General features: G+C 32.8%; 1 protein-coding gene across 2 annotated transcripts; it reads left to right on the top strand.

Annotated features, from left to right (window-relative positions):
• Positions 1–296: 296 nt before the first annotated feature.
• LOC131159544 (probable mitochondrial adenine nucleotide transporter BTL3) lies at positions 297–17175 on the top strand. 2 transcript variants are annotated; one of them, XM_058114556.1, is made up of 4 exons: positions 297–1121; positions 9697–10000; positions 10764–11231; positions 16924–17175. In XM_058114556.1, exons 1-4 carry the CDS (start codon positions 673–675, stop codon positions 16990–16992), a joined length of 1290 nt encoding a protein of 429 aa, XP_057970539.1. In that variant the 5' UTR covers positions 297–672; the 3' UTR covers positions 16993–17175. The 2 variants fall into 2 exon arrangements, with proteins under 2 accessions (XP_057970539.1, XP_057970538.1); XM_058114555.1 differs by lacking the exon at positions 16924–17175 and adding an exon at positions 16317–16831 and having other exon boundaries at positions 318–1121.
• Positions 17176–23684: the final 6509 nt, after the last annotated feature.

Raw genomic sequence — 23684 nt, 5'->3', positions numbered from 1 at the left:
AATGATTTTATTATTAAAAAATATGTATTATATAACTTAATAAAATAATAATATATAATAATTACATATTTACAGTATCATTTTTTCAGATTAAATTATTGAATAAATTTTTTATATTAATTATACTTATTTTCGAATTTTATGTCTTTATGTACAAAATATTATAATATAATTTTAATTTCGATTCTGCACGGAACGAAATATAAGAGGAGAATTTAATATTTTATTTGTGATTTTAGTGAATTTAAATTTTGATTTAATTTTAATTATAAATTAAATATTATTTTTACATAAATGGAAGGATATTTTGAAGTAGTTGGGAGTATTTTGGAAGGTGAGACCAAAGCAAAATCTCATTTATAAATTTGAGAAACACCGGAGGAGCACCTGGGGCGAATGGTCGATGGCGACTCAGCGGCGGCGGCAGCAAGGGAAGCAAAGCTGAAGCTCCCAAGTTGCTGTTGTTGCTCTCGATTCCCCCACTAGTAGAATCGTATTCCCATTCTCTCGTACCATTCAAGCTTCATCATCATCGTCGCCGTCACCATCTTCTTCTCCTTCGTCCATAAATCTCATGTGGAAACTCCATTGCCTCCCAACCACCCTTTCCCGAACCCTTCCCTGTTGCCAGCCTGCTTCATCTCCTCCTCCTTTTCTCTTCTTCCCTCTGCAATGCTCGGGCCGGAGCTCCTTCTCGCCCACTTGATTTCGCCCTCCGACTCCTGTGAACTCCCGTTTCCTCTCGACCCGAACCCGCCCTTCGGCTTCGGCGCCGGGTTATTCCTGGATCCCGCCGTTCCTGCTTCATTCGTTTCGTTAATCGCATCGAAGAGTTCTTCGGCTCGTGGTTTGTGTTCCTGGTCGGCGAGGAGGAGAGAGAAAAGTGGGGTTTGCTTTTTGTCGGTGAGTTTGTCAATTAAGGGAAGGAATGGGCTTGGCGGGGAATCATCGGCAGAGGTTGTGGGACGAAATGGGGAAAATGATTCGAACCAGGCGGTGGTGTTTGAGGAGGAGGACGAAGAGGCGATAAAGAAGGATAACAAGGTTGAGGTGCGCAAATCAGGTGCTTTGAACACCACCAAGCATCTCTGGGCTGGAGCTGTCGCTGCCATGGTCTCAAGGTTTATCTCCTCTCTTAGCGTGGAGCTTTGTTTTTACAGTTTGTATTCTGATATTCTTTATCCAACTGTGTAACAAACCAAATTTTGAGAAGTTTAGTCTGTAATATTGATTTATTTGATAGAAAACCTACAGCTCTCCAAAATTGCATTTGGGTTCTTTGTTTTTTATTTGGTTTTCTGTTATTCCTGCATGTTCCCACTAGCCAGCTTGGTTCAGTGTTATTGTTGTAGTATATTGCAGTGCAAAACTTAAACCGATGGATTGACGCTAATACCTTGTTAAGTGCAAGAATAAATGGAACTTAAACTGATGGATTGACACTAATACCTAGTTGACTGCAAGACTTAAAAAAAATAATGAAGAACACGAAAGAGAGAATATGCGCAGAATTTGCAAGGTTTGGCTGTAAAGCCTACATCTATGAGTGCAACAGGAAGAGTACAACTGAGACACAATTAAACAGTTCTCTCAAGTCCTGAAGATCAGCGGCTCAATTACACCCTTAATCTTAGTATCAAAAGAACTCACAACAAAGGGTCTCTCACACTCGAGAAATCTTAAGAAACTTCTCAATCCCATAGAAAATATGAACGTAAACAGTAACTGCAATGGGCAGTTCAGAGCAGTTCTCCAGACAAATTGGTCAATTGCTCCAAGCTCCATCTGTCGATGGAAATTGACTGAGAGCAAACTTTTCTGCAAGAGCTCAGTTCAGTCCGCCTTTCCTATTTTGGTTGACCTATTCGTAGGAATTTGTTGATTGATCACCTGTGACGATCGTTATGCAAATATAATAGCAGAAACAAACTGCTTTGCTTAGAGCAGTCATTGTCTGCTATTTGCACAGAGCTTCAGATACCATTTAGTTAAAATTTAGGGTGTTCAAGTAACCGATTTAAATTTGGGGCTTGGACGCTAAAACCCACCCTTCAGTTATTAATGTCCATCCTCGCAAATGGTTTTGGAGATAACATGACTGAAAATGACCAGCTATAACATGACTGAAAATGACCAGCTATAACATGACTGAAAATGACCAGCTGCGGGGGAGGTTTATTGGTGCTAAATATAACTCATAACACAATGGATGGATCTCTAACAAGGAAAAAGAAGAGGGTCATATAGAGTGGGGTTGTGGTAGTGGATTAGAAGAAAATGGAAAGATATCTTTGCTTTGATTTGTTTTGAGGTGAGAGATGTTTGCAGGATTGCAGCATAGTCTTCGGCAGAATCACTGGTGCTTGGATGTCTCAATGAAAAAACAATTCCTGGGTCTCTTCTCTTTGGTTGAGACAAAGAGGCTTTAATTAGCTCCTCTTAGCGTGAGTTGACTTGTCTTCAATGAAGGACTGCTGGTGCTGATTACTTGGAAAATCCTGAGGCAGAGAAAAATAATTCAGGATGCCAAAGGGCTCAATATAGGGACACTGATGGACAAAAAACATGGAGATGGTGGATAAAATGATTAGAAGGAAAATTAGCATAATTGCCTTTAAGAGATGAAATGGGTAGGGGAGAAAGAGAAATTGAGAAATCAAGATTTAAATTTTAGTATACTAGAAAAGAGAAACATAAAGATAGGGTGGGAATTATTGTAGACAAAGGCCTAAAACATAATGCAGTAGTTGTTAAAAGAATAGGGGATAGGAGATATGACCATAAAAATCAATTAGCTCTAGAGCTAGAGATAGTAAGTCCCATTAGTGTGTATGCTCCCCAAATAGGCGTAGTAGAAATCCTTAAAAAAAAATTTTTGGGAAGATATGAATAGTATTATATAAAGGATACCAACATCTGAAAAGACATTTATAGGAGCTGATTTGAATGAACAATATAGGTTATGAGAGGATACATGGATGCCATAGATATGGAGATAAAAATGAGGCCGGTAATATAATTTTTGATTTTTCCATCTCTTACGATTTAATTATATTGAATACCTGCACTAGAAAGAGAAGGACATTTAATAATTTTCAAGAATGGACAAACTAAAGGCCAATATATTTCTTCTTTATTAGGAAGGGGGATTGTCCATCATGTAAAGATCGTAAAGTTAGTGGTGGAACTTGAAGGAAGAAAATATAGTAAAATCAAAGATAAAATGATTAAAGCGAGTGATTGGACAATAGGGGATAAGGTAGATGCGAACACTATGTAAAATAGAATGGCTAACTCTATCATAAAGATATCAAAAGAGGTTTTAGGTGAATCCAGATGAAGATACTTGGGTAGTAAAGAAAGTTGGTGATGTGATCAAGATGTCTAAAAAGTGGTGAAGACAAAAAGAGAATGATATAAAACATGGCAAAGTTGTAGAAATATAGAAAATCTTGAAATGTATAAAGACGCAAGAAAAAAATGTAAAAAAAAGGCTATTAGTGAAGCTAAACATATAACTTATGATATTTTATATACTAGACTAGATACAAAAAAAGGAGAATGAGATATTTATGGCTTGCTAGAGTTAGAGAAAGAAAATGTAAGGATTTATGTAATATAAAATGTATAAAGATTAAGAATGATAGTGTCTTAATCAAAGAAGACATAAAAGAGAGGTGGCAAGAGATGCTTTAATAAGTTGTTTAATGAAAGACTAAATTGAAAGCTTGAGATTGGAAGTGACGAATGAGGAAAAAAGTAAAAATAGGAGATCTATTCACAAAAGTAAGAGTCCTTGAATTAAGATGACTTTAAAAAAGATGAAAATGGTAAGTCTGTAGGACCATATAACATACAAATTGAAGTTTGAAATGTTTAGGAGATAAAGGAAGTACATGATTGACTAATCTATTCAACGCTATTATAAAAATCAAGAAAATGTCAAAGGAATGAAGGGAAAGCATGTGAATACCTTTATACAAAAATAAAGGCAATATTCAAAATTGTAATAACTATCGAGGAATTAAGATTATGAGTCATTAAGTTTAGGGAAAAGAAGTAGGACTTGCATATGATTTTTATTGATCTAGAGAAAGCTTATGATAAAGTACCTAGGGAAGTGCTTTGGTAGGTATTAGAAAAGAAGGGAGTTTGCAGTAGATATACAGAGGTCATTAAGGATAAGTATGATAGAGTAGTGACTAGTGTCAAGACCATAGAAGCAGAGTCTAGAGATTTTCCAATCTCAATAGGTGCTCATCAAGGTTCGACTTTAAGTCCTTATCTTTTTATTCTAGTAATTGATGAAATTACTAGGAATTTCCAAGATGAGATCTCTTGGTGTATGTTGTTTGCAAATGATATTGTGTTGATTGATGATAGTAGGAGTAGAGTGAACTCTAAGCTAGAATTTAGGAGAGCCACATTAGAGTCTAAAGGGTTTAGGACAAGTAGGAATAAGACTAAATATATGAAATGTAATTTCAGTAATGTAAGGAGTAGCAACAAAGAGAAGATTAACCTTGATAATCAAGAAATTAATAGCACTGATAGATTTAGATATCGTAGATCTATTATGCAAGGTGAAGGGAAAATTGAAGAAGATGTAGTACATAGAATTAAGACAGGTTAGGTAAAATGGAAAAGTGCGCCAGGTGTGTTGTGTGATCGTAGAATACCTTTAATATTAAAAGGAAAGTTTTATAAGACCGCTATTAGGCCAGCTATGCTTTATGGTTTAGAATGCTAGACAATTAAGAAACAATATATGCAAAGAATGAAAGTTGCTGAGATACATATGCTGAGGTGGATGAGTGGTTAACATTAAAAGATAAAGTAAGAAATGAACATATACGCAAAAATTTAGGCATAACACCAGTAGAAAACAAGATAAGGGAGGGGTGTCTTTGATGGTTTGAGCATTTAAAACGTAGGCCTAGTAGAGCACCTGCGAGCAAGAGTGAGTTAGTTATGGTTTCTGGCATGAAAAGGGGTAGGGGTAGGACTAAAATTACTTGGAATGAGGTAGTAAAGATTTAATAGCCCTTAATCTAATAGAAGAAAATGCTTTAGATTGGGTGAATTGGTGGAAAAGGATTCATGTAGCCGACCCCGTCTAGTGGGACTTAAGGCTTGTTGTTGTTGTCATTGTCGTTGTCGTTGTTGTAGTCATACGATGAAATGATGAGAAAAAATAATTGAACAAAGAATAAGATTAGAAATGAGACTTTCAGAGTCAATTTGGTTTTATGCTTGAGAGATCGACAACGGAAGCTATTTGTCTTTTAAGAAGATCAACGGAAAGTTTAGGGAAAAGAATAGCAACTTGCATATGGTTTATTGATCTCTAGGGAAATTCTTTGGTGGGTTTAAGAAAAGAAGGGAGTTTGTAGTAGATATATTGAGGTCATTAAGAATATGTATTATAGAGTAATGTCTATCGTTAGGATTATGAGAGGGGATTCTAGAAAATTTCCAATCATAATAGGCATACATTAAGGTTTTCCCTTAAGTCCTTATCTTTTTGCTTTAGTGATTGATGAACTCACTAGGAGTATCCAAAACGAGATCCCTTGGTTTATGTTGTTTGTAGATGATATTGTCTTGATTAATTGAAGTAGGAGCAGTGTGGAATCTAAGTTAGAACTTTAGAAAGTTGTTTTGGAGTCTAAAGGATTTAGGAAAGGTAGGAACAAGACAAAATATATGGAATGTAGCTTTAGTAAAATCAGGGGGAGTATTGGAGAGAATATTAAACTTGATAATCAAGAAATTAATAGTACTAGTAGATTTCAATATCTTAGATATATTATGCAAGCATAAGGGGAAATTGAAGAGGATGTAATGTATAGAATTAAAGAATATTGGGTAAAATGGAGGAGTGCATCAGGTGTGTTGCGTGATTGTAGAATACCTTTATAATTAAAAGGAAAATTTTTTAAGATAGCTAAAAGCCAGCCACGCTTTATGGCATAATGTTGAGCAACTAAGAAACAATATATACAAAAAAATAAAAGTTGCTGAAATGAGAATGTTAAAGTGGGTATAAGTGGTATAATATTAAAAGATAAATAAGGAACAAACATATATGCAATAAACTAGGTATATACAAGATAAAGCCCGCATGGAAGATAAGTATGAGTTGGGGAATGCAATATGGTTATCGGTGAGATTTTGGTTGGCAAAAATTGTAGAAAGCATGAAGGGTTCTTTGCCTTCTATTGATAAGAATTTATTGGAAGAGTTCCAAATGAAAACGATAACTCCGAAGGTTAGAACTCCACAAAAAGTAGTCTGGGAAAAGCCTTCTGTAGGTTAGTTGAACATAAATATAGATGACTCTTGTAGAGGAAATCCGGGTTCTTGTGGTGGTGGTGGTGGTATCATCAGCGACTCATCAGGTAATATTAAGGTCGCTTTCTCTGAAAAATTTGAGTTGGGTACTAATAATGGAGCGGAGTTGTAGGCTCTTACTAGTAGTGTTTGGCTCTGTAAAGAGTTGGGATATTAGAATATTTTTATTGAAAGCGACTCGGAATTGTTGGTGGGATGGATCACATTTGGAATTTGCTCTTTCTAGTACTTATGAGACTTTTGAGAATTGTTAGAGTAAGAGCTACAAGGACTTCAGGTCTTTATAAAACACCAATTTAGAGAAGGTAATCAGGTGACAGATTACTTGGCTCGTCAAGGCGAGGGAGTCAACACGAGGAAATATTTTGTAGGTGATGTGATGCCGAGTAAAATGAGAGGTCTAATTCGTATGGATAAGATGAGTATTTCAAGCCTTCATTTTTAATTGTCATCATTTGGTTCTCCTATGTTTTTCTCGGGTTTTTATTTTGTAGGTAATTGACATCAGTTTGCAGGTTTTTTGTTTTTATTTGTGTTTGTTTGTTTTGATTACATTTGGCCATATTTAGTTTGGTTTAGTTGGTTAAAGGTATGGGTTTTGATAGGCTTGTTTTGGTTTTGCTGCATGGGCTGGTTTTGTTAGTTTATTTGTAAATCCCTTATGGCATGTTTGTAACCATGGTATTCCTCTGCCATAAGTAAGGGCTATTAATAAATTTGGGGTTTTTGTTAAAAAAAAAAAAGAAAAAAGAAAAAAAGAAAAAAGGGAGGGGCTTGGGTGGTTTGGGCATTTAAAACGTAGGCCTAGTAGTGCACTTGGGACTTTGTGAGGAGGAGTGAGTGAGTTATTTTTTTTGGTACTAAAAGGGGTAGGGGTAGACCTAAAATAACCTGGAATGAGGTAGTGAGGAAGGATTTAATAGCTCTTAAGTTAAAGGAGGAAAAAACTCCCAATTGGGTGAATTAGCGAAAAAGGATTCATGTAGCCGACCCCAATTGGTGGGGCTAATGCCAAAGGGCTTAATATATGTTGTGTCTATGCTAATTAAGTCATCCTTTTTTCATACCCATTTCATGCCCTTTTATTGTTGTTGTATGCCAAAGGGCTTAATATATGTTGTGTCTATGCTAGTTAAGGCATCCTTTTTTCATACCCATTTCATGCCCTCAGGAAGATATCAAAATTATAACATCTGTATATGGGAAGTTTTGGTCTCAATTTACTAACATGGACTAATAATTGTTATATCATCTTTCTGATGGTAGGTCTAAGCAACCCCTTTGGAGTTTGTCATATGCTTTGGCCTTCAGACCTATCGTTATATTTAATGCCAAAACTTTTCTCGCCAGATCACATTTCTTAAGGCATTTTTTCTGTTACCATCATATTGTCCAGTTGCACTCAAATCTTGATGATTCAAATTCTGAAAACCTATTGAATGCATGAATATATCGAAAACAAACAAGATGCATTAAAAATAAAATATATTGATGAAAGTTGAACATCATATACACTAATATACATACATATATATATATCCATGTATGATAAAAGTATATTATTTATCAAAAAGAAAGTAATAGTTGCTCACCTTTGAAATTTCAAAACATTAAGATGTCTCCTTATCGAAACCCTTCTAGCTTCTAAATAAACAATTCTCTAGAAGAATCAAACAGATGGAGACTAATGGGATTGTGAAGCTCTCTAAAAAAAAATTTAGGGAAAAAGAATTTAAAAGAAAGATAAAAGTAGAAGGATTGTGTTTATTTAATTGTAGAGACCCTTGGAAAAAAAATTATGGTTTTTTTCAGTAATATTTAGTGAAATTTTCACTTCTTTTAATTAGTTAGGTTTGATGGGGATTTGGGAACCGATGGGATTTGTTGGAATTGGGTCAGTTGAGAATGCTCACTAAAACAGAATTGTAAGATTCAAATCTTGAATTAGAAGATGCGAATCATGAATCATTAGATTTGGTACTACAATCATAAGATTTGGAATCAATTCTTGCTTATTTTGATTTGCCTGCTAGATTAAAATTGAGATTCATATTGATGAACATTGAATCTAATTGCACAGTTAGAATTGAGGGTAGAATCATAAGATTTAGGATCAATTCTTGCTTTTTTTTTTTTTTTTAATTTGCTTACTAGATTCAAATTGAGATTTGAATTGATGAACATTGAGTCTAATTGCACAATTCGAATTGAGAATCTTATGATTTGATAACTATGGTTACTATTTACTCATTGATGCCTAGAAAAGAATAAGATAACTTATACTGGTATCTTACTCTTATGAACACAGCACACTGATGTAGGACAAGAAGTAAGACCTTGGGAAGATCTATGTTGGAGACTACTTAAGAAGAATTGGACTGATAATTGTTGGGTTTCATTAGTATTTTACTACGTGTTTAGTTTAATTGAGATAGTATTATGTGTATTTAGGGGCTTGTCTGTAATATTTGTGCAAAGTATGGGTTTGTTTGTAATTCATGTAGTTTTAGGGGTATGTGTGTAATTTTATGTGTTTAGGCTTTCTTATAAATAGTGTGTGAACACCATGTTGTAAGCTAGTTGATGATGAATTTGAATTGGAATTGAATGTGAGTTCCCTCCCCTGGTATCTCCTCTCTTCCCCTTCCTTTCTCTCTTCAATCTCTTCTAACTTCTTCTATGGCTGCAGACCCTTGATGCTGCCCCTGCATCATTTGGTATCAGAGCCCAACCACAATGTCTTTCTTCCATTTCAATTCTCCCATCTTTTCCTTCCAATCTTCTTCTTCTCTTCTTCCTCCCCCCACTGTTCTGCAACTTATATCTTCCTCTGCTGCTGCTTCTTCTCCTTCTCTTATTCTTCTTTCCTTCTCTTCTTTGTTCTGTAACTTTGCACTCCCTCTCTGCTGCTGCTTCTTATTTCTTCTCTTCTTGTTCTCTGGTTTTCTGCTCTGCCCCTGCATCATTCATGCTTTTTCAAATGATACTTGAGACATGACTTTGTGAAAGAGTTAGAATTCTTGCATTTCGTTAACTCAACATATATCCTTACATTTTTTTTAAAGAAAAAAAATTTGGCTTTGTTTCTGAAAGGCAATGACAAGTGTTTTCCAACAAATTTTCTTTATTCCTATTAAAAAATCTCCTCTAAGAAATTGTTCTTTTTATTATATAAACAATCTACAATCAGGTAATCTTTGTATATGTGCTACATTGTATTGTTTGATTGCAGTGTTTTTGCCTTACTTAATAGCTTTATTGTCCTTTTAAAAAAAGAGAAAATTCCACTGCATTTACACTCCTTTGTTTCATAACTTCTCTGCACAAATGGATTTGTATCAGAACTTTTGTTGCTCCCCTTGAGAGACTGAAGCTGGAATATATAGTTCGTGGGGAACAGAAGAATCTTTTTGAGCTCATCCAGACTATTGCAGCTACTCAGGGACTGAAAGGATTCTGGAAAGGAAATTTCATCAATATTCTTCGCACAGCTCCATTCAAGGCTATTAATTTCTATGCTTACGATACATACAGAAATCACCTGATGAAATTTTCAGGGAATGAGGAAACCACAAATTTTGAAAGATTCGTTGCTGGTGCTGCAGCTGGGATTACAGCTACCTTGCTTTGCTTACCAATGGACACTGTATGTGGTATTTCTCTTGATTGTATGTATGTTCCAGTGATCTAACTTTTCTTCAGTGGATACTGCTCCCCTGCTCAACTTATTTCTTACTTCCTCTGCTTACCAGTGGATACAGTATGTGGAATTTGATAAACTGCTCAATATGTTTGAGGCTTAAGAGATGCAATTCAGGACTGCACTAGAAGTAGTTTTCCCCTTAAGAATTTCTGTGACCTAAAGTGCAGCATTATGCTTATTATGCAGAATAGGATTTTCTGCTGATGCAACCCTGTTGATAATTGTGGGACCCTTGACCGTTTTCTGTGACCATTTTTTTCTTTCTGGAGTCAGTTCCTGCATATTTTTCTTGGGTTATGGACATAGGTCAAACATGGTTTTGGGTTGTTGAATTCTGAATAGCATTGGTATTGGACCTGTTACTTGGCTCACTGTCTTATTCTCCATCTCATTTTTTCTCTGAATGTTTTTACTAAGCCAGTTAAGCTGCAAGTATGCATAGATACACACATTTTTTGTTCATTTGTTGAACTTAGTAGGCCTTCCTAATGCCACGATGTACGAGTATGACTGATCCAAAATCCTAAGCTTGTCGGTAGCGAGTAATGTTTCATCTTGAATTGCATGGTAACTGTCAAGCTGGATTCCATTTTATCAAACTTATCTGAAGAGACATAAAAGCAAATTATCTGGAGTGCGTTATATTTGATGGATTTTTTTAATAAATATCATTTCTAAGCCACATTCCGAATGTAAATGTTTTCAGATCAGAACAAAGATAGTAGCACCTGGAGGAGAAGCCTTGGGTGGCGTAATCGGTGCTTTCCGCCACACGATTCAAACTGAAGGGTTCCTTTCACTTTACAGGGGCCTAGGACCCTCGATTATAAGCATGGCACCTTCAGGTGCAGTTTTCTATGGTGTCTATGATATATTGAAATCTGCTTATCTTCATTCCCCGGAAGGAAGGAAAAGAATTCAACGCATGAAACAAGGAGACCAGGAATTGAATGCTTTGGAACAACTAGAGTTGGGTCCCATTAGAACTCTCCTGTATGGTGCAATTGCTGGTGCCTGTTCAGAGGCTGCCACTTATCCATTTGAAGTTGTGAGGAGACAGCTTCAAATGCAAGTTCGGGCAACAAAGATGAGTGCATTGGCAACTTGTGTGAAAATAGTTGAGCAAGGAGGTGTTCCCGCTCTCTATGCAGGATTAATTCCCAGCTTATTACAGGTATGTTGATGCTGCTTTTCTGAATAAATGAATTACATTATTGTTATGTTTTTAAGTGCTGAAAATGAAATCATGACAGATGAATGCAGTGAAAATCAAAATTTGGTGGTAAGGTCATTTTTTATTTCCTTTTTTAATTAGTAAATCTGTATATAAAAGGCGTAAAAAATGATGTCGAATCAATGTGATCAACAAAAAGAAGATGTGATGTTGAACTAGTGTGATAAACAAAAAGGTATCTTTAATTTTTCTTTGAATCCATCCTTCCCTACAGATCTCTAGCATTTTACTCCTTCCAAATACTCCAGAAATGACATAACAATGCGGTCTCAATAATTCTTTTGTTTTTACTACTCATAATAATTCACCATGGCCCTGTCTAGCTAAATAATTCACAGCCCTACTATGTGATAAGGCCAGTTCCCTGCCTCTCTGCCATATTTCCTTCCTATTAGTCTGTTACCCTGTAAACCTACACCTTAAACTATTTTCTTCAGTGGTAGATCTCCATAACAACTTCCCTGACAAGGTTCACTAGCCTCCTAATTCCTGTTTCCCGCTCCATGCTATGGTAGTTGGTATTTTCATTTTTCCCTTCCCATAAAGAGCTCTCTTGATTTTATTAGGTTTTCTTGCTGCTGAGGTTGGAATAGTGAGAAAAAGACTTGACATAGGTACATTGGATCTGGTGCTCTTTATTCTTACATTTGTATGAATAATTAGACATGTGAAAAGGAGGGGGAAAGGACTGTTGACCTCTTGACATTGGCTTCTGTTACCTTTGACCCCTCAAGTCAAAATGGACACATTTGCACTCTCGAGTGTTCTAGTGTTACAGGAGTACCACCCCCTTTTATTGACAGTGCTGCTAATAAAATAATGGAAAAGGTACATGCGGGTCTCATTCGACTTTTTGTAATATAGAATGGCCAATTTGTTTTCCTTTTTTCTGAAATTATTTTTATACTTCATTTTGTAACTTTTTTTATGCTCATTTTCTGTTTAATTGTCCCAACATCTTGTCAACAAATGATATGGACCAATCACCTAATAGGCACCTGCTAGTCCATTAAATCCGTAGGAACTCAGTGTTATTAGATAATTTTAAACATTGATCGTTATTGTCAACATTTTTTGTTGTTTCTGAATTGATTAGGTCAAGTGGTTAAAATAACGGAACTAGGACTTTTGGAACACTTAATATACTTAATGTGACATGAAAAATGGTGGCCCACTGCGGCAATGTCTTTTTGGTGCTAAGGTGCCATATTCATGCCAATGCCACTAGTTTGAGTTCTATTTACTGATTTTAAGCATGCAAGTTTTCACTAAATGAAAGATTAAAATGCATCATTTAGTTACTTCTATGCAGTCAACCATACTTGTAAAACAGCTTCCTGACCCGAGTATCTCTGACAAGGAAAGGCTTGTATTTTTATTTTTGTTCATTATTGTCTACCACATGACCTGCATCTGAAGTAAGATCTTTATTCACCATTTTAGTGGATGTTTAGTGGTTAACTAAATCCACCAAATTAAAGGCGTGGTTTGGTTATGTCTAACCATTCAATTTGCATATTGTATTCTAAACCTTATTAACCACTCATTAGAGTATAAGTTAATGTTAAATTTTGGACTATACCACCAACATTAATCCTATTAGTTGAGATAGCCTGGGAAAATCAAGGGGAGTTAAAAGTGTCACATTTTAAACTTCGAGGAAAGTTGGATATGCATATTTCCCTTAAAAGGGGGGGCGTTTGGCTAGCTTCTTTGTGTGTCCTTGAGAATGTGATGGCATTCTATTCCCATGTTTGTTTTGGGCCTAGAATGTGATATATGACAATATTCTTGGATTCCTTTTGGAATGAGGATTCCACAAAACGTGAGAATCCCATTCCTGTGCTCCCTATAGGTAAGTTTCAGGGGAATCTAATTCCTATGGGTATCCTTTGGACTAAATTGCTCCTACTATTTTGGCTAGGGTTGACTTTAATGCCCTATGATATGGTTTATTACACTATAATTATGTTTACAATAATAAATTACCACAATAATAAAAGTGTAAATCAATAAAAAATGAAAGCAATATTATTATGTGATTATAATATAAAATAATGGCTGAAATTTTGAGACCATATTGCTCCAGTTATTTTGGTTAATTGATGTGTGAAATTATTTTTTTAAATATATGATGGCTGAAATTTTTAGGACATGGATTAGGGACAATAAAGGTTATGAAAGGATACATAAAGGACATGGATATGGAGATAAAAATGAATTTAGTGATATGATCTTAAATTTCGCTATATCATATGATCTTGTTGCAATGAATACGTGCTTTAAGAAGAGAGAATAATGCTTAATAACCTTAAAGAGTGAACAATATAAAATTCAAATAGATTTCTTTCTTAACTAGGAGGGTAGATCCTTCATCATGTAAGGATTGTAAGTTATCTTGTTTATCATGTAAGGATTGTAATATGTAAAAAATGGAAGAGAAAAGTTAACATTAATCAATGCAAGAGAACTAGGTGGTGGAACCTAAAGGGATAAAATATAATAAAATTTAAAAATAAAATGATTAATTGGACATTAGGAGATAGTATGGATGCAAACACTCTTTTGGAGTAGGATAGATAGCTCTATTAAAAAGATAGCGAAAGAGATTTTAGGTGAATCCAAATAAAGATTCCCGGCTAGTAAAGAAAGTTGGTGGTGAGATCAAGATGTCCAAAAATTTGTAAAGACAAAAAAGATTTGGTATAAAATGTGGCACAAATATAGAAACATAGAAAAACATAGAAAAGTATAAAGAGGCAAGAATATATGCAAAAAATGTTGTTATGAAGCTGAACATAGAGCATATAATAATTTATATACTTTATTAAATAAAAGAAGGGGAAAGGGACATATTTAAACTTGCTCGAGGTAGAGAAAGAAAAGGCAAGGATTTAGGGAATGTAAATGTATAAAAATCAAGGATGATAGTTTGTTGATTAAAGAAGAAGACATAAAAGAAAGATGTTGAAGTTACTTTAGTAAACTATTTAATGAAAACCAAGTAGAAGGCTTAAATTTAAAATTGACAAATGAGGAGAAAGCTAAAAATGTGAAATTTATTCTCAAAATTAGATTTAATGAACTTAAGTTTGCATTGAAAAAATGAAAAATGGAAAGCTATAGGACTTGACAACAATTCAATTGAAGATTGGAAATGCCTAGGTGATAATGTAATTATATAGTTGACTAATTTATTTAACACAATTATAAATCTTAGAAAATGAAATGCAGACTTAATAGAGCACTGGTGAGGAGGAGTGAGTTAGTTATTGTTTTTGGCATGAAAAGGGGTAGGAGTAGGCCTAAAATAACTTGGAATGAGGTAGTGAGGAAGGATTTAATAGCTCTTAATCTAATAGAGGAAAACACCTTGGATTGGGTGAATTGGTGAAAAAAGATTCATGCATCCAATTCCACTTAGTGGAACTTAAGACTTGTTATTGTTGTATAAATATTAGAAAATGTCAGATGAATGGAGGAAAAACACTTTAATACCTATATACAAAAATAAAGGAGATATTCAAAATTGTAATAACTATGGTGGAATTAAACTTACGAATCATATAACGAAATTGTGAGAAATGATAATTGAACAAAGACTAAGGTTAGAAGCAAGGGTCTTAGAAAAGTAATTTGGTTTTATGTATAAGAGATTGACTATAGAAGTTATAAGTCTTTTAAGAAGATTAATGGAAAATTTTAGGGAAAAAAAAAAAGAAGAGGGACTTGCGTATGGTTTTTACTGCCTTAGAAAAATACTGTGATAGGTTATGTAGTACCTAGGGAAGTGCTATGTTGAGTTTTAGGAGGAAAAATGAGTATGTAATAGGTATACTAATTTCATTGAGGATATATAAGATAGAGTAATGACTAGCGTTAAGACTACTAGTGGAGAGTCTTGAGCACTTCCAATCATAATAGGTATATATAAAAAAAAAATCTGCTTTGAGCTGTTATCTTTTTGCATTGGTAAGGGATGAACTTACTAGGAGTATCCGAAATGAGGTTCCATGGTGTATGTTCTTTATAGATGATTTTGTCTTGGTTAATGAAATTAGATGTGGATTAGAGCCTAAGTTTTAGAATATGGAGAGAACCTTTAGGATTTAGAGGTTTTAGTTTAAGTAAAAATGAGTCAGAACATATGAAATGTAATTTCAATCATAGTAGGAGGAATATTGGAGAAAAGATTAAACTTGATGGTCAAGAAATTAATAGCACCACTACAAGATGGGTAAAATGTAGAAGTGCTTTGAGCATATTGTGTGATCGTAGAATGACCTTAAAATTAAAAGGAAAGTTTTGTAAGACGGTTGTAAGACTAAATGTTGCGCAACTAAGAAACAACATATTCAAAAAATATAAATTGCTTACATGAAAATTCTAAGGTGGATGAATGATATAACGTTAAAAGAGGGATTATTATTATTATTATTTTTTCAATCGATAAAGGAAACTTTTATTAGTTGGGCATCAAGGGGATGCCAAGTGCCAACCCAAGGTACAGAAAGTCATCCAATTCAAAATGTGTCACCAACATCAAGAATTATATTATGATCCTTCACAATTTTGCCCAATATGCTAGCTGGAAACATCAGTAATCGACTGTGTCCATTGGGCTTATGGCATCTACTGCATCATGTGCCCAATTGATTATCATCCAGGCACTTGAAAAAAAAAAGGCAGGCCTGGTGCACAAAGCTCTCCGTATGCGGGGTCTAGAGAAGGGGCGGACTACAATGGGCCTATAGTATGTGGCCTCACCTTGCATTTTTGCAAGAGGCTGTTTCCATGCCTCGAACCTGTGACCCCTTCGATATTGGATGAAGAGTGCAACAATAATTTTAAGAGATCTATTGGTGAAACCAATCTGATCTTTTGTTCACCCCTTGAACTCAGTCCATAAGTCATGAGCACATGCGCAATTAAATGTTACTTCACTGTATGAATGCTTATATAACAGTTGGGAAGTTGTTATTGATCTAAAAACCATTAACTAGCTACATCCAAATGCACTTTTAGGTTCAAAATCAATTTCAACTTCAACAGTGGCAGTTACCGACCAAGTTACCAAATAAAAAAAAAAGGGCAGCCCGGTACACAAAGCTCTCGAGTATGCAGGATCTGGGGAAGGGACGGACCACAATGGATCTATAATATGTAGTTTTTCCTTGCATTTTTTCAAGAGGCTGTTTCCACGCCTTGAACCCGTGATCTTCAGGTCACACAACGACAACCTTACTGTTGTGCCTAAGCACCCCTTCAGATCAAGCAAGCAAATGCTAGCATAAAATTAACTTTACATTTTTACAGTATAACATTGTTTATAGTTGGAAGCTATCCCAAACTGGCACATCTTATGCATCACTTGGGAAGTAGGGCAAGTTTGCCATCTTGTAGTATTTATCCATGATTTTGCATCACTAAATCAGGTGAAATGATTAAATTATGAACTTTGAAATAACTGATTTGGTTGCAGTGAACATGTAAAGGTACTTTTCCAATTCTTAGAAATACTTATCTATGGTGCTTTCTTATTTTTCTTGTTGATGTTTTCGTGATGATGATTTTACACAGCCATCAAGATGAACAAAAACCAATGTTTTCTAATTATGTTTTGCTCCTGCAGGTGTTACCATCAGCTGCCATTAGCTATTTTGTGTACGAGTTCATGAAGATAGTTCTCAAAGTAGAATGAAGGTACTCATTTAATCCTCAAATGATGGAGGATGATTGTGGAGGGGAAGCCTAGGTAGGGGGTTTGTTTTAGAGGGGCAACCAATAAGTTTTGTTTTTCAACTTGCCTTTTTGGGAAATACAGAACAGGGACAATTCATTACATTCTTTCTCACACAGAAAGTTTAAAGGGAATTTTTCTTCATATTCATTCTACTCGATATTCATCTCCCTTCACCTCAACTTTCAGAATGTGTTACAGTCGGCAGGCACTTTCCCTTCCATCTTTTTTCCTCCTGTTTTTTCCCCCACCACTGGACAATGCTGAAGTGAAGCAGTCAATTGGAATTTCACAGGCTTTTGGTTTATCTAACAGCTTTAGTTTCTATCTTGATTTGTCCACTGCGGAGGGCTTTTACTATGGCAGCACTGCTCCTTTTGCTTTGGGGCATTTTTAAATGAGTTGAATTTGAAGATGCCATCATGTGTAGGTTTGGAGTGACAAAGGTGAAACCGGCATGCATGGTAAGGGAAAATTATTATACACTCTTGTGAGCAACGAGAGAGAACGCAGTCTGAATGGACAAAGAAACATAATTCAAAGCATTAGATTTGAAAGAATAATCAGATAATACTTGAGAGCATGGACTTCAGACCTTAAATTTAAAAGAAATTCAATACAATTTTATATTATGTTTTGTTTAAATTCATACAAATTCAAATCTAAACTTTGAATTTATTCTCGTGTGTCAAGTCTAAATGGTTTGAGATATATACTAACAAATAGGAGTAGAAGTCAAGTGGTTTTTGTGAAAATAAAAGGTTTAATTGAAAAAAATAAATAAATATAGTAAGGTTATCTTTAGTTCATAAAATGTTTATTTTGAAAGAATACAATAATCATGATTTAGAGTTCAAAGTTTATGATGTAATGCATAGAGTTAAAGAGGTTGGGTAAAATGGAGAAGTATTTAAAGTGTGCTCTGTGATCGTAGAATACTCTTAAAATTGAAAGAAAAGTTTATAGGGTAAGTATAAGATAGCTATGCTTTATGGATCAAAATGTTGGGTAATGAAGAAATATAATATCCAAAAAGTAAAAGTTGCTGAGATGAGAGTGCTTGGATGGATGATAGTATAACATTGAAAGATAAATTAAAGGAAGAAAAATTTATAGTAAGTTAGGTGTAACTCCTATAGAGGATAAGATAAGGGAGAGATGATTTTGATGGTATAGATACTTGTAACGTATGTCCCATAGTGTACCAATGAAGAAAAGTGAGTTAATTACTGTGGGAGACAGTAGAAAGGGTAGGGACAAACTTAAAATAATTTGGGAGGAGATAGTGAGTAAAGATTTAATATCCCTAAATCTATTAAAAGAAATAATCTATGATTGCATAAATTGGCAAAAAAAAATTCATATAACTGACCCCACCTAATAGGATTTAAGGTTTAGTTTTATTGTTGTTGTATAATATAAAATAAATATTGACATTTATTATGAGTTTTTATTCATATTTTATTTAACGTTTGGTGAAATGGATCTAGTTTTTTTGTGAATAATTTCTTGCTAAGTTAATACTCTCATATAATTTTTATTAGCTTTTTATTTTAATTTTAAAAATATAAGTTTTGTGTATTAAAAATAACTCTATGAGAGTATTTTGGCAACTTGACTCTGTTAGTTGAAAATTAAATATTAAAGGGTTAACATACACATTAAATGCGGTTGACCTTGGCATCACAAACTTGATTATACGGCATACTTGTCCATGGGTTAACTATATAATATTTTATGGCTAAATAACATTATTTCGATTCTCGAATTGAACAGTTTATTCTACTTCAATTTTTTTGGATAAATCAATTAACATCAACGTGACAAAATAATTCTGTTATTATTTTAAAAAATTCAAAATATGTATGAAAAATAAAAATAACTCTTAAATCATAAAAAATACTAGTAATTATAATACTAAAAAATATTTATTGCATGTACTTTATGAAATAAATAAAACATAGTTCAATATTTTCAAATTTAAATAGCCTATTAAAATAGTGTTAAAAAAATATAAACTAAAACTTTTAAATTCATACTTTATAAAATTAAAATTATAAATTTGGATGTTAGATCTTTTCTTTGCGGAATGTAAATGATAAATATATAAAAAAAATTCAAATTTATATTGATTGATTGGGCCTTTGATCGAGCTAATTCACCCATTTTTCTAAGTTTATCTAAGTTCTTATACTATTAAATGTGTGATTCAACTAGACCTAGAAAGAGAATTACAGGTCAACGAACTAGCTAATTCAAGTAGATTTTTAAATTGTACTTTATTTTAAAAATATATTTAGTCATTTAATTTGCATTAAAATTGAATATAAAAATTATTTTGGAACAATATAATTAACTTTTTTTTTTGAATTATTAATAGTATTTATTTTTCATATATTTTAAAATTTTAAAATAATAATTAAATCATATTTTTATGTTTATCTCAATTGGTTGATCTGAACCAATCAGGTCAATTAGATTGGTCAAACTGAAAACTAGGTGTTCAATTTGCTTACAAGTCTTAAATTTAATTTTGAAAACATATTCTACTTAATTGAACAAAATTTCTAACTTAATTTATTAAATTAATGTCATTTTCAAATAATTTTTTTATCACAATTGAATAACAACAAAACCAAGTCTTAAGTCTCACTAGGTGGGGTTGGTTATAAAAATAATTTTCTGTCAATTTATGCAATCATTGACCATTTCTTTTGACAGATTTGGGACTATTAAATCTTTACTATCTCATTCTAAATTATTTTAGGTTTACTCATACTCCTTCTACTATCCTCTACAATGATTAACTAACTCTTCCTCATTGACGTATTATGTGACCTACGTTGCAAGTGTCCATACCATTTGAGTCGCGTCTCATCTTATCTTTTATAAGAGTTGCACCTAACTTACAACGAATATGTTCATTCCTTAATTAATCTTTAGTGTTATATCACGCATCCATCTAAGCATCCTCATCTCGGCAACTTTTACTTTTTGGATATTTTATTTCTTCGTCGCCCAACATTCTAATTCATATAACATAACTGGTCTTATAGTTAACATATAAAACTTCCATTTAATTTTAAGGGTATTCTACTATCACAAAGCACACTTGAAACACTTCTCCATTTTACCCAACTTGCTCAAATTCTATGCATTATATCATCTTCAATTTCTCCTTTATGAATGTCAGTTAGTAGCATCTTTATTTTTTGTCAATAAATTTAAATTTCAATTGATTTTCTTGATAGTTTTTCAAAACACACGGGATGGAGTGTCAAAGTTAAAAATCTCAAAGAATATTGCTGAATTTTAACCTTTAAAAAATCTTCGATTCATCCAACCATCATGAATTGAATCATCCGCAAAGAATAGTTTCAAATATTTGCATGCAATCTTTATCAACATATTTGAGTATATATTTTCTAAACTCATTCAATATTTTAATAGTACATTAGATTGGTGTTTTTGTCGAAGCTATTTAATGCTAAATCATTTATAAACTCTCTCTTTTACATGACCAAATAATTGTCCTACTTAATCTTAGATGACAAGAGGGTTGACTTTATTAATTATTCAATTGGTAGAAGGTAAGTTTGGTAGTAGATGGGCCCAAGGTAGAGTTGTTCATCTTTTCTATTGCATAGAAGAATTTTCCTTTTTTGATGGAAAAAAAGTTATAGTAGACGTGTTTGGTGGAACACTTTAACATTTTGAAAAGTGTAAAAGTCAAATACTTTTAAATTTTTGGAGATTTTCTAAAAGTTGGGAATTGAAGTTCTAAAAGCAAAAGACAACTTTTCAAAATGAATTATTGTATCTTATGCTTGTTCTTAATTTTTCATCACCATCACAAAATTGTGTCTTCAAATATATTCATGCATATTAATAAAAATTCCTTTTTTAATGCATTCTTTATTAGTTTATGTGATCAATACTAAAAAAAAAAAAAATACCGTAATAATCATACTATTTTTGCTAATTTATTTAATGCCCACAATTGATCAGGACTACAAAATGAGAAATGGACATCTCACATCCCGTATGACTAGAGAAATTATACAGGAGACCTTTTCCCTATACGTGTTCGTGTGTCTATTTCCTTAATATTAAAAATGTGACAAATTGGTCCTACATTCATTAATATCATAGAGGAACCCATTTTCAGTAAGTTATAATTAAGGAAACAGGAACATGAGCACATGGAGGGGGAGGTCTCCTGCATAATTTCTCCTATGATTATATCCCTTCTCACTTTTTCAAAATTCAACTCTAAGAGTGTGGGGGGAAGTTTGTTAAAAATAAGTATTAACTATTGAACACCCAGTTCAAATATGATTTTATATAAAAACAAAATTTATTATTTTAATTTTAATTACTTGAATACTGAATTTTTGGTTGTTTTCATTTTTTTTTAAGAAATACAATTGAAAAAGAGAACCTGTATTTGAATTAGACAAATTTATATATTTGTTTTTACTAGAAAATTTTGAAGAAAATTCAAAACTATTACCAAATGCTTCGATGTTTAACTGGTTTACATAATTAGTTAATCAGTTGTGACGTAAACTCTATTAAGAGATTATTCAAATCAAACAAACACTTCCTTAGTATAGAGTCTCAAACTTAAATCATTGGAATATCCTCAAGAAGAATAATTTTTTATTGAATATGAAATAAGTTTTACAAGAACTAAAATTAATTATTCTTTGGTAGTTGCACTTAATAATTTTCCTTTATCAATTGCACACAAGAAGTCAAATGAAAAGTTTATAAATTGTACGCTTTATAATTGAATGAAAAATCGAGAGAAAGCATAATTTCATGTAAACATATATGCTCTCCTATCTTTATTTTAATTATTAGTGTGACATTATTACAAGATAAGTAAAAGTTACATTTAGTTGGTATAGTTTTTATTGTTAAGAATAAAACAATGATAATATCTTGATATTTTATGAAAAAAAACAGTTGTGGTGTCATGATAAAACAAATTTTATATTGGATATAATTACACAGGCTTTTGCAAAAATGTGATGTTTTTCCTAAATTTTCAATTTTTATATATCTTTTATAATATTATATTATATTATATTATATTTTTAGAATAGATATTTCATAAATCAAATATAACTTAAAAGAGTATTTAGTAGGGGTGACAAAACGGGTTAACAGGCCGAGTTCGGGTGAGTCATAAACGGGTTGGGATTAAACAAGTTCAGATTCGGGTTGACACTTTTATCAACGGGTGACTACTATGTAAATTCAAATCCACCCATTTAATAAACGGGTCACCCGTTTGAAAAATATAATTTATTTATTTTAAAAGTGTTTAAACATTTCATATAAAATGACATATTTTTTTTTTAAAAAAAATACTCAATTTTAATTTTAAACGGGTAACCTAACCCAAACTCGCCTAACCCGTTTAATAAACGAGTCAGGTATGGGTTGACCTGTTTATGAACGGGTCAACTTGTATTAAACCAAAACCCGGTTTAAATGGACGAGTCACGAGTCACCCGTCGGGTATCGACCCGTTTTGCCACCCTTAGTATTCAGAAAGGTTACTTTGCCTAAAAAAATGTAAACTTAATTGCTAATTGGGCGACTAAAGATGTTTTTCTTTTTTTTTGTGATTAATAATTCCCTCAAAGCATAAAATACATATATATATATATATATATATATATATATATATATATATATATGCTTCAAGCCGTGTACATTATTCTTATGTTTGGAGAGACCCTGGATTTCGATAAGATGTAATATAAAATTATATGAAAATTTGTTTAAATCCACTCAAATCTAAATCTAAGCCCCAAAATATGTGCTCTCAAATGCAGCATATGTGTTTTTTTTTTTTTTATAAATTATGTAAAATTCCTTAATTAATATACCAAGGAAAGCTATATATTATTTATGTAGATACTCAAAATAATTAATACTGTACACATAGAAAAATTAGACCTATGATTATTAAAGAAATGCAGTAAGCTCAATTAATATCTTTATTAATGAACCACACAAAGGGTCAAAAGAGCCAACAGTACAAAATTAGTTGTGAAATTAAAAGAAAAATTAATTCCAAATTATAAACATTAGTACATGAAACATGTTGGTTATGGGCACAGCTGGTGTAGGCGTGGGATTAGTCTGGTGCATAAGCCAGGAAACTTGACGATATCAACAAAAAAAAAAAAACATTAGTACATGAACATAAGAATTATGAGCATTTAATTAATGAATTTAAAATCATTATGCATAGTGAGTTGCATTAAGACACTAATATGTGAATTGGATACAGTTAATGAATTTAAAAGCATTTATTTTTTTTCATGTAATAATTATAAATGTTGTACTTATCTATGACATAAAATATAATTACACAAGGTAGTAGATATATGAATGTGTCATTTATTGAATAATTACATTATTATATTTGACCCAATAATTTATGAAATTTATAAATTGTATTAATATGATTAAAGCTTTTGGCTAAACCCTAACGTTTGTTATCGTGTTGTAAATAAAATAAAAAATAAAAATTTGTATTTAATAAATTCTATGATGGCGGCTAGTGGCTTATAAGCTCATTTATTTTTATTCTAAATATATTGGTTCATTAAGACAGTAATTGTGCAGTTAAA

This window comes from Malania oleifera, chromosome 7 (assembly GCF_029873635.1).
Source record: "Malania oleifera isolate guangnan ecotype guangnan chromosome 7, ASM2987363v1, whole genome shotgun sequence".
NCBI lineage: Eukaryota > Viridiplantae > Streptophyta > Magnoliopsida > Santalales > Ximeniaceae > Malania > Malania oleifera.
Note: the sequence above shows the minus strand (reverse complement) of the source record. Positions and strands in the feature narration are given on the sequence as shown.

Excerpts from the sequence above, each read along its gene's own strand:
- LOC131159544 (XM_058114555.1), top strand. The coding sequence starts at position 673 with ATGCTCGGGCCGGAGCTCCTTCTCGCCCACTTGATTTCGCCCTCCGAC. Across the intron at positions 1,122-9,696 it reads GTCGCTGCCATGGTCTCAAG|AACTTTTGTTGCTCCCCTTG; the intron begins GTTTATCTCCTC and ends GATTTGTATCAG. Across the intron at positions 10,001-10,763 it reads TTTGCTTACCAATGGACACT|ATCAGAACAAAGATAGTAGC; the intron begins GTATGTGGTATT and ends AAATGTTTTCAG.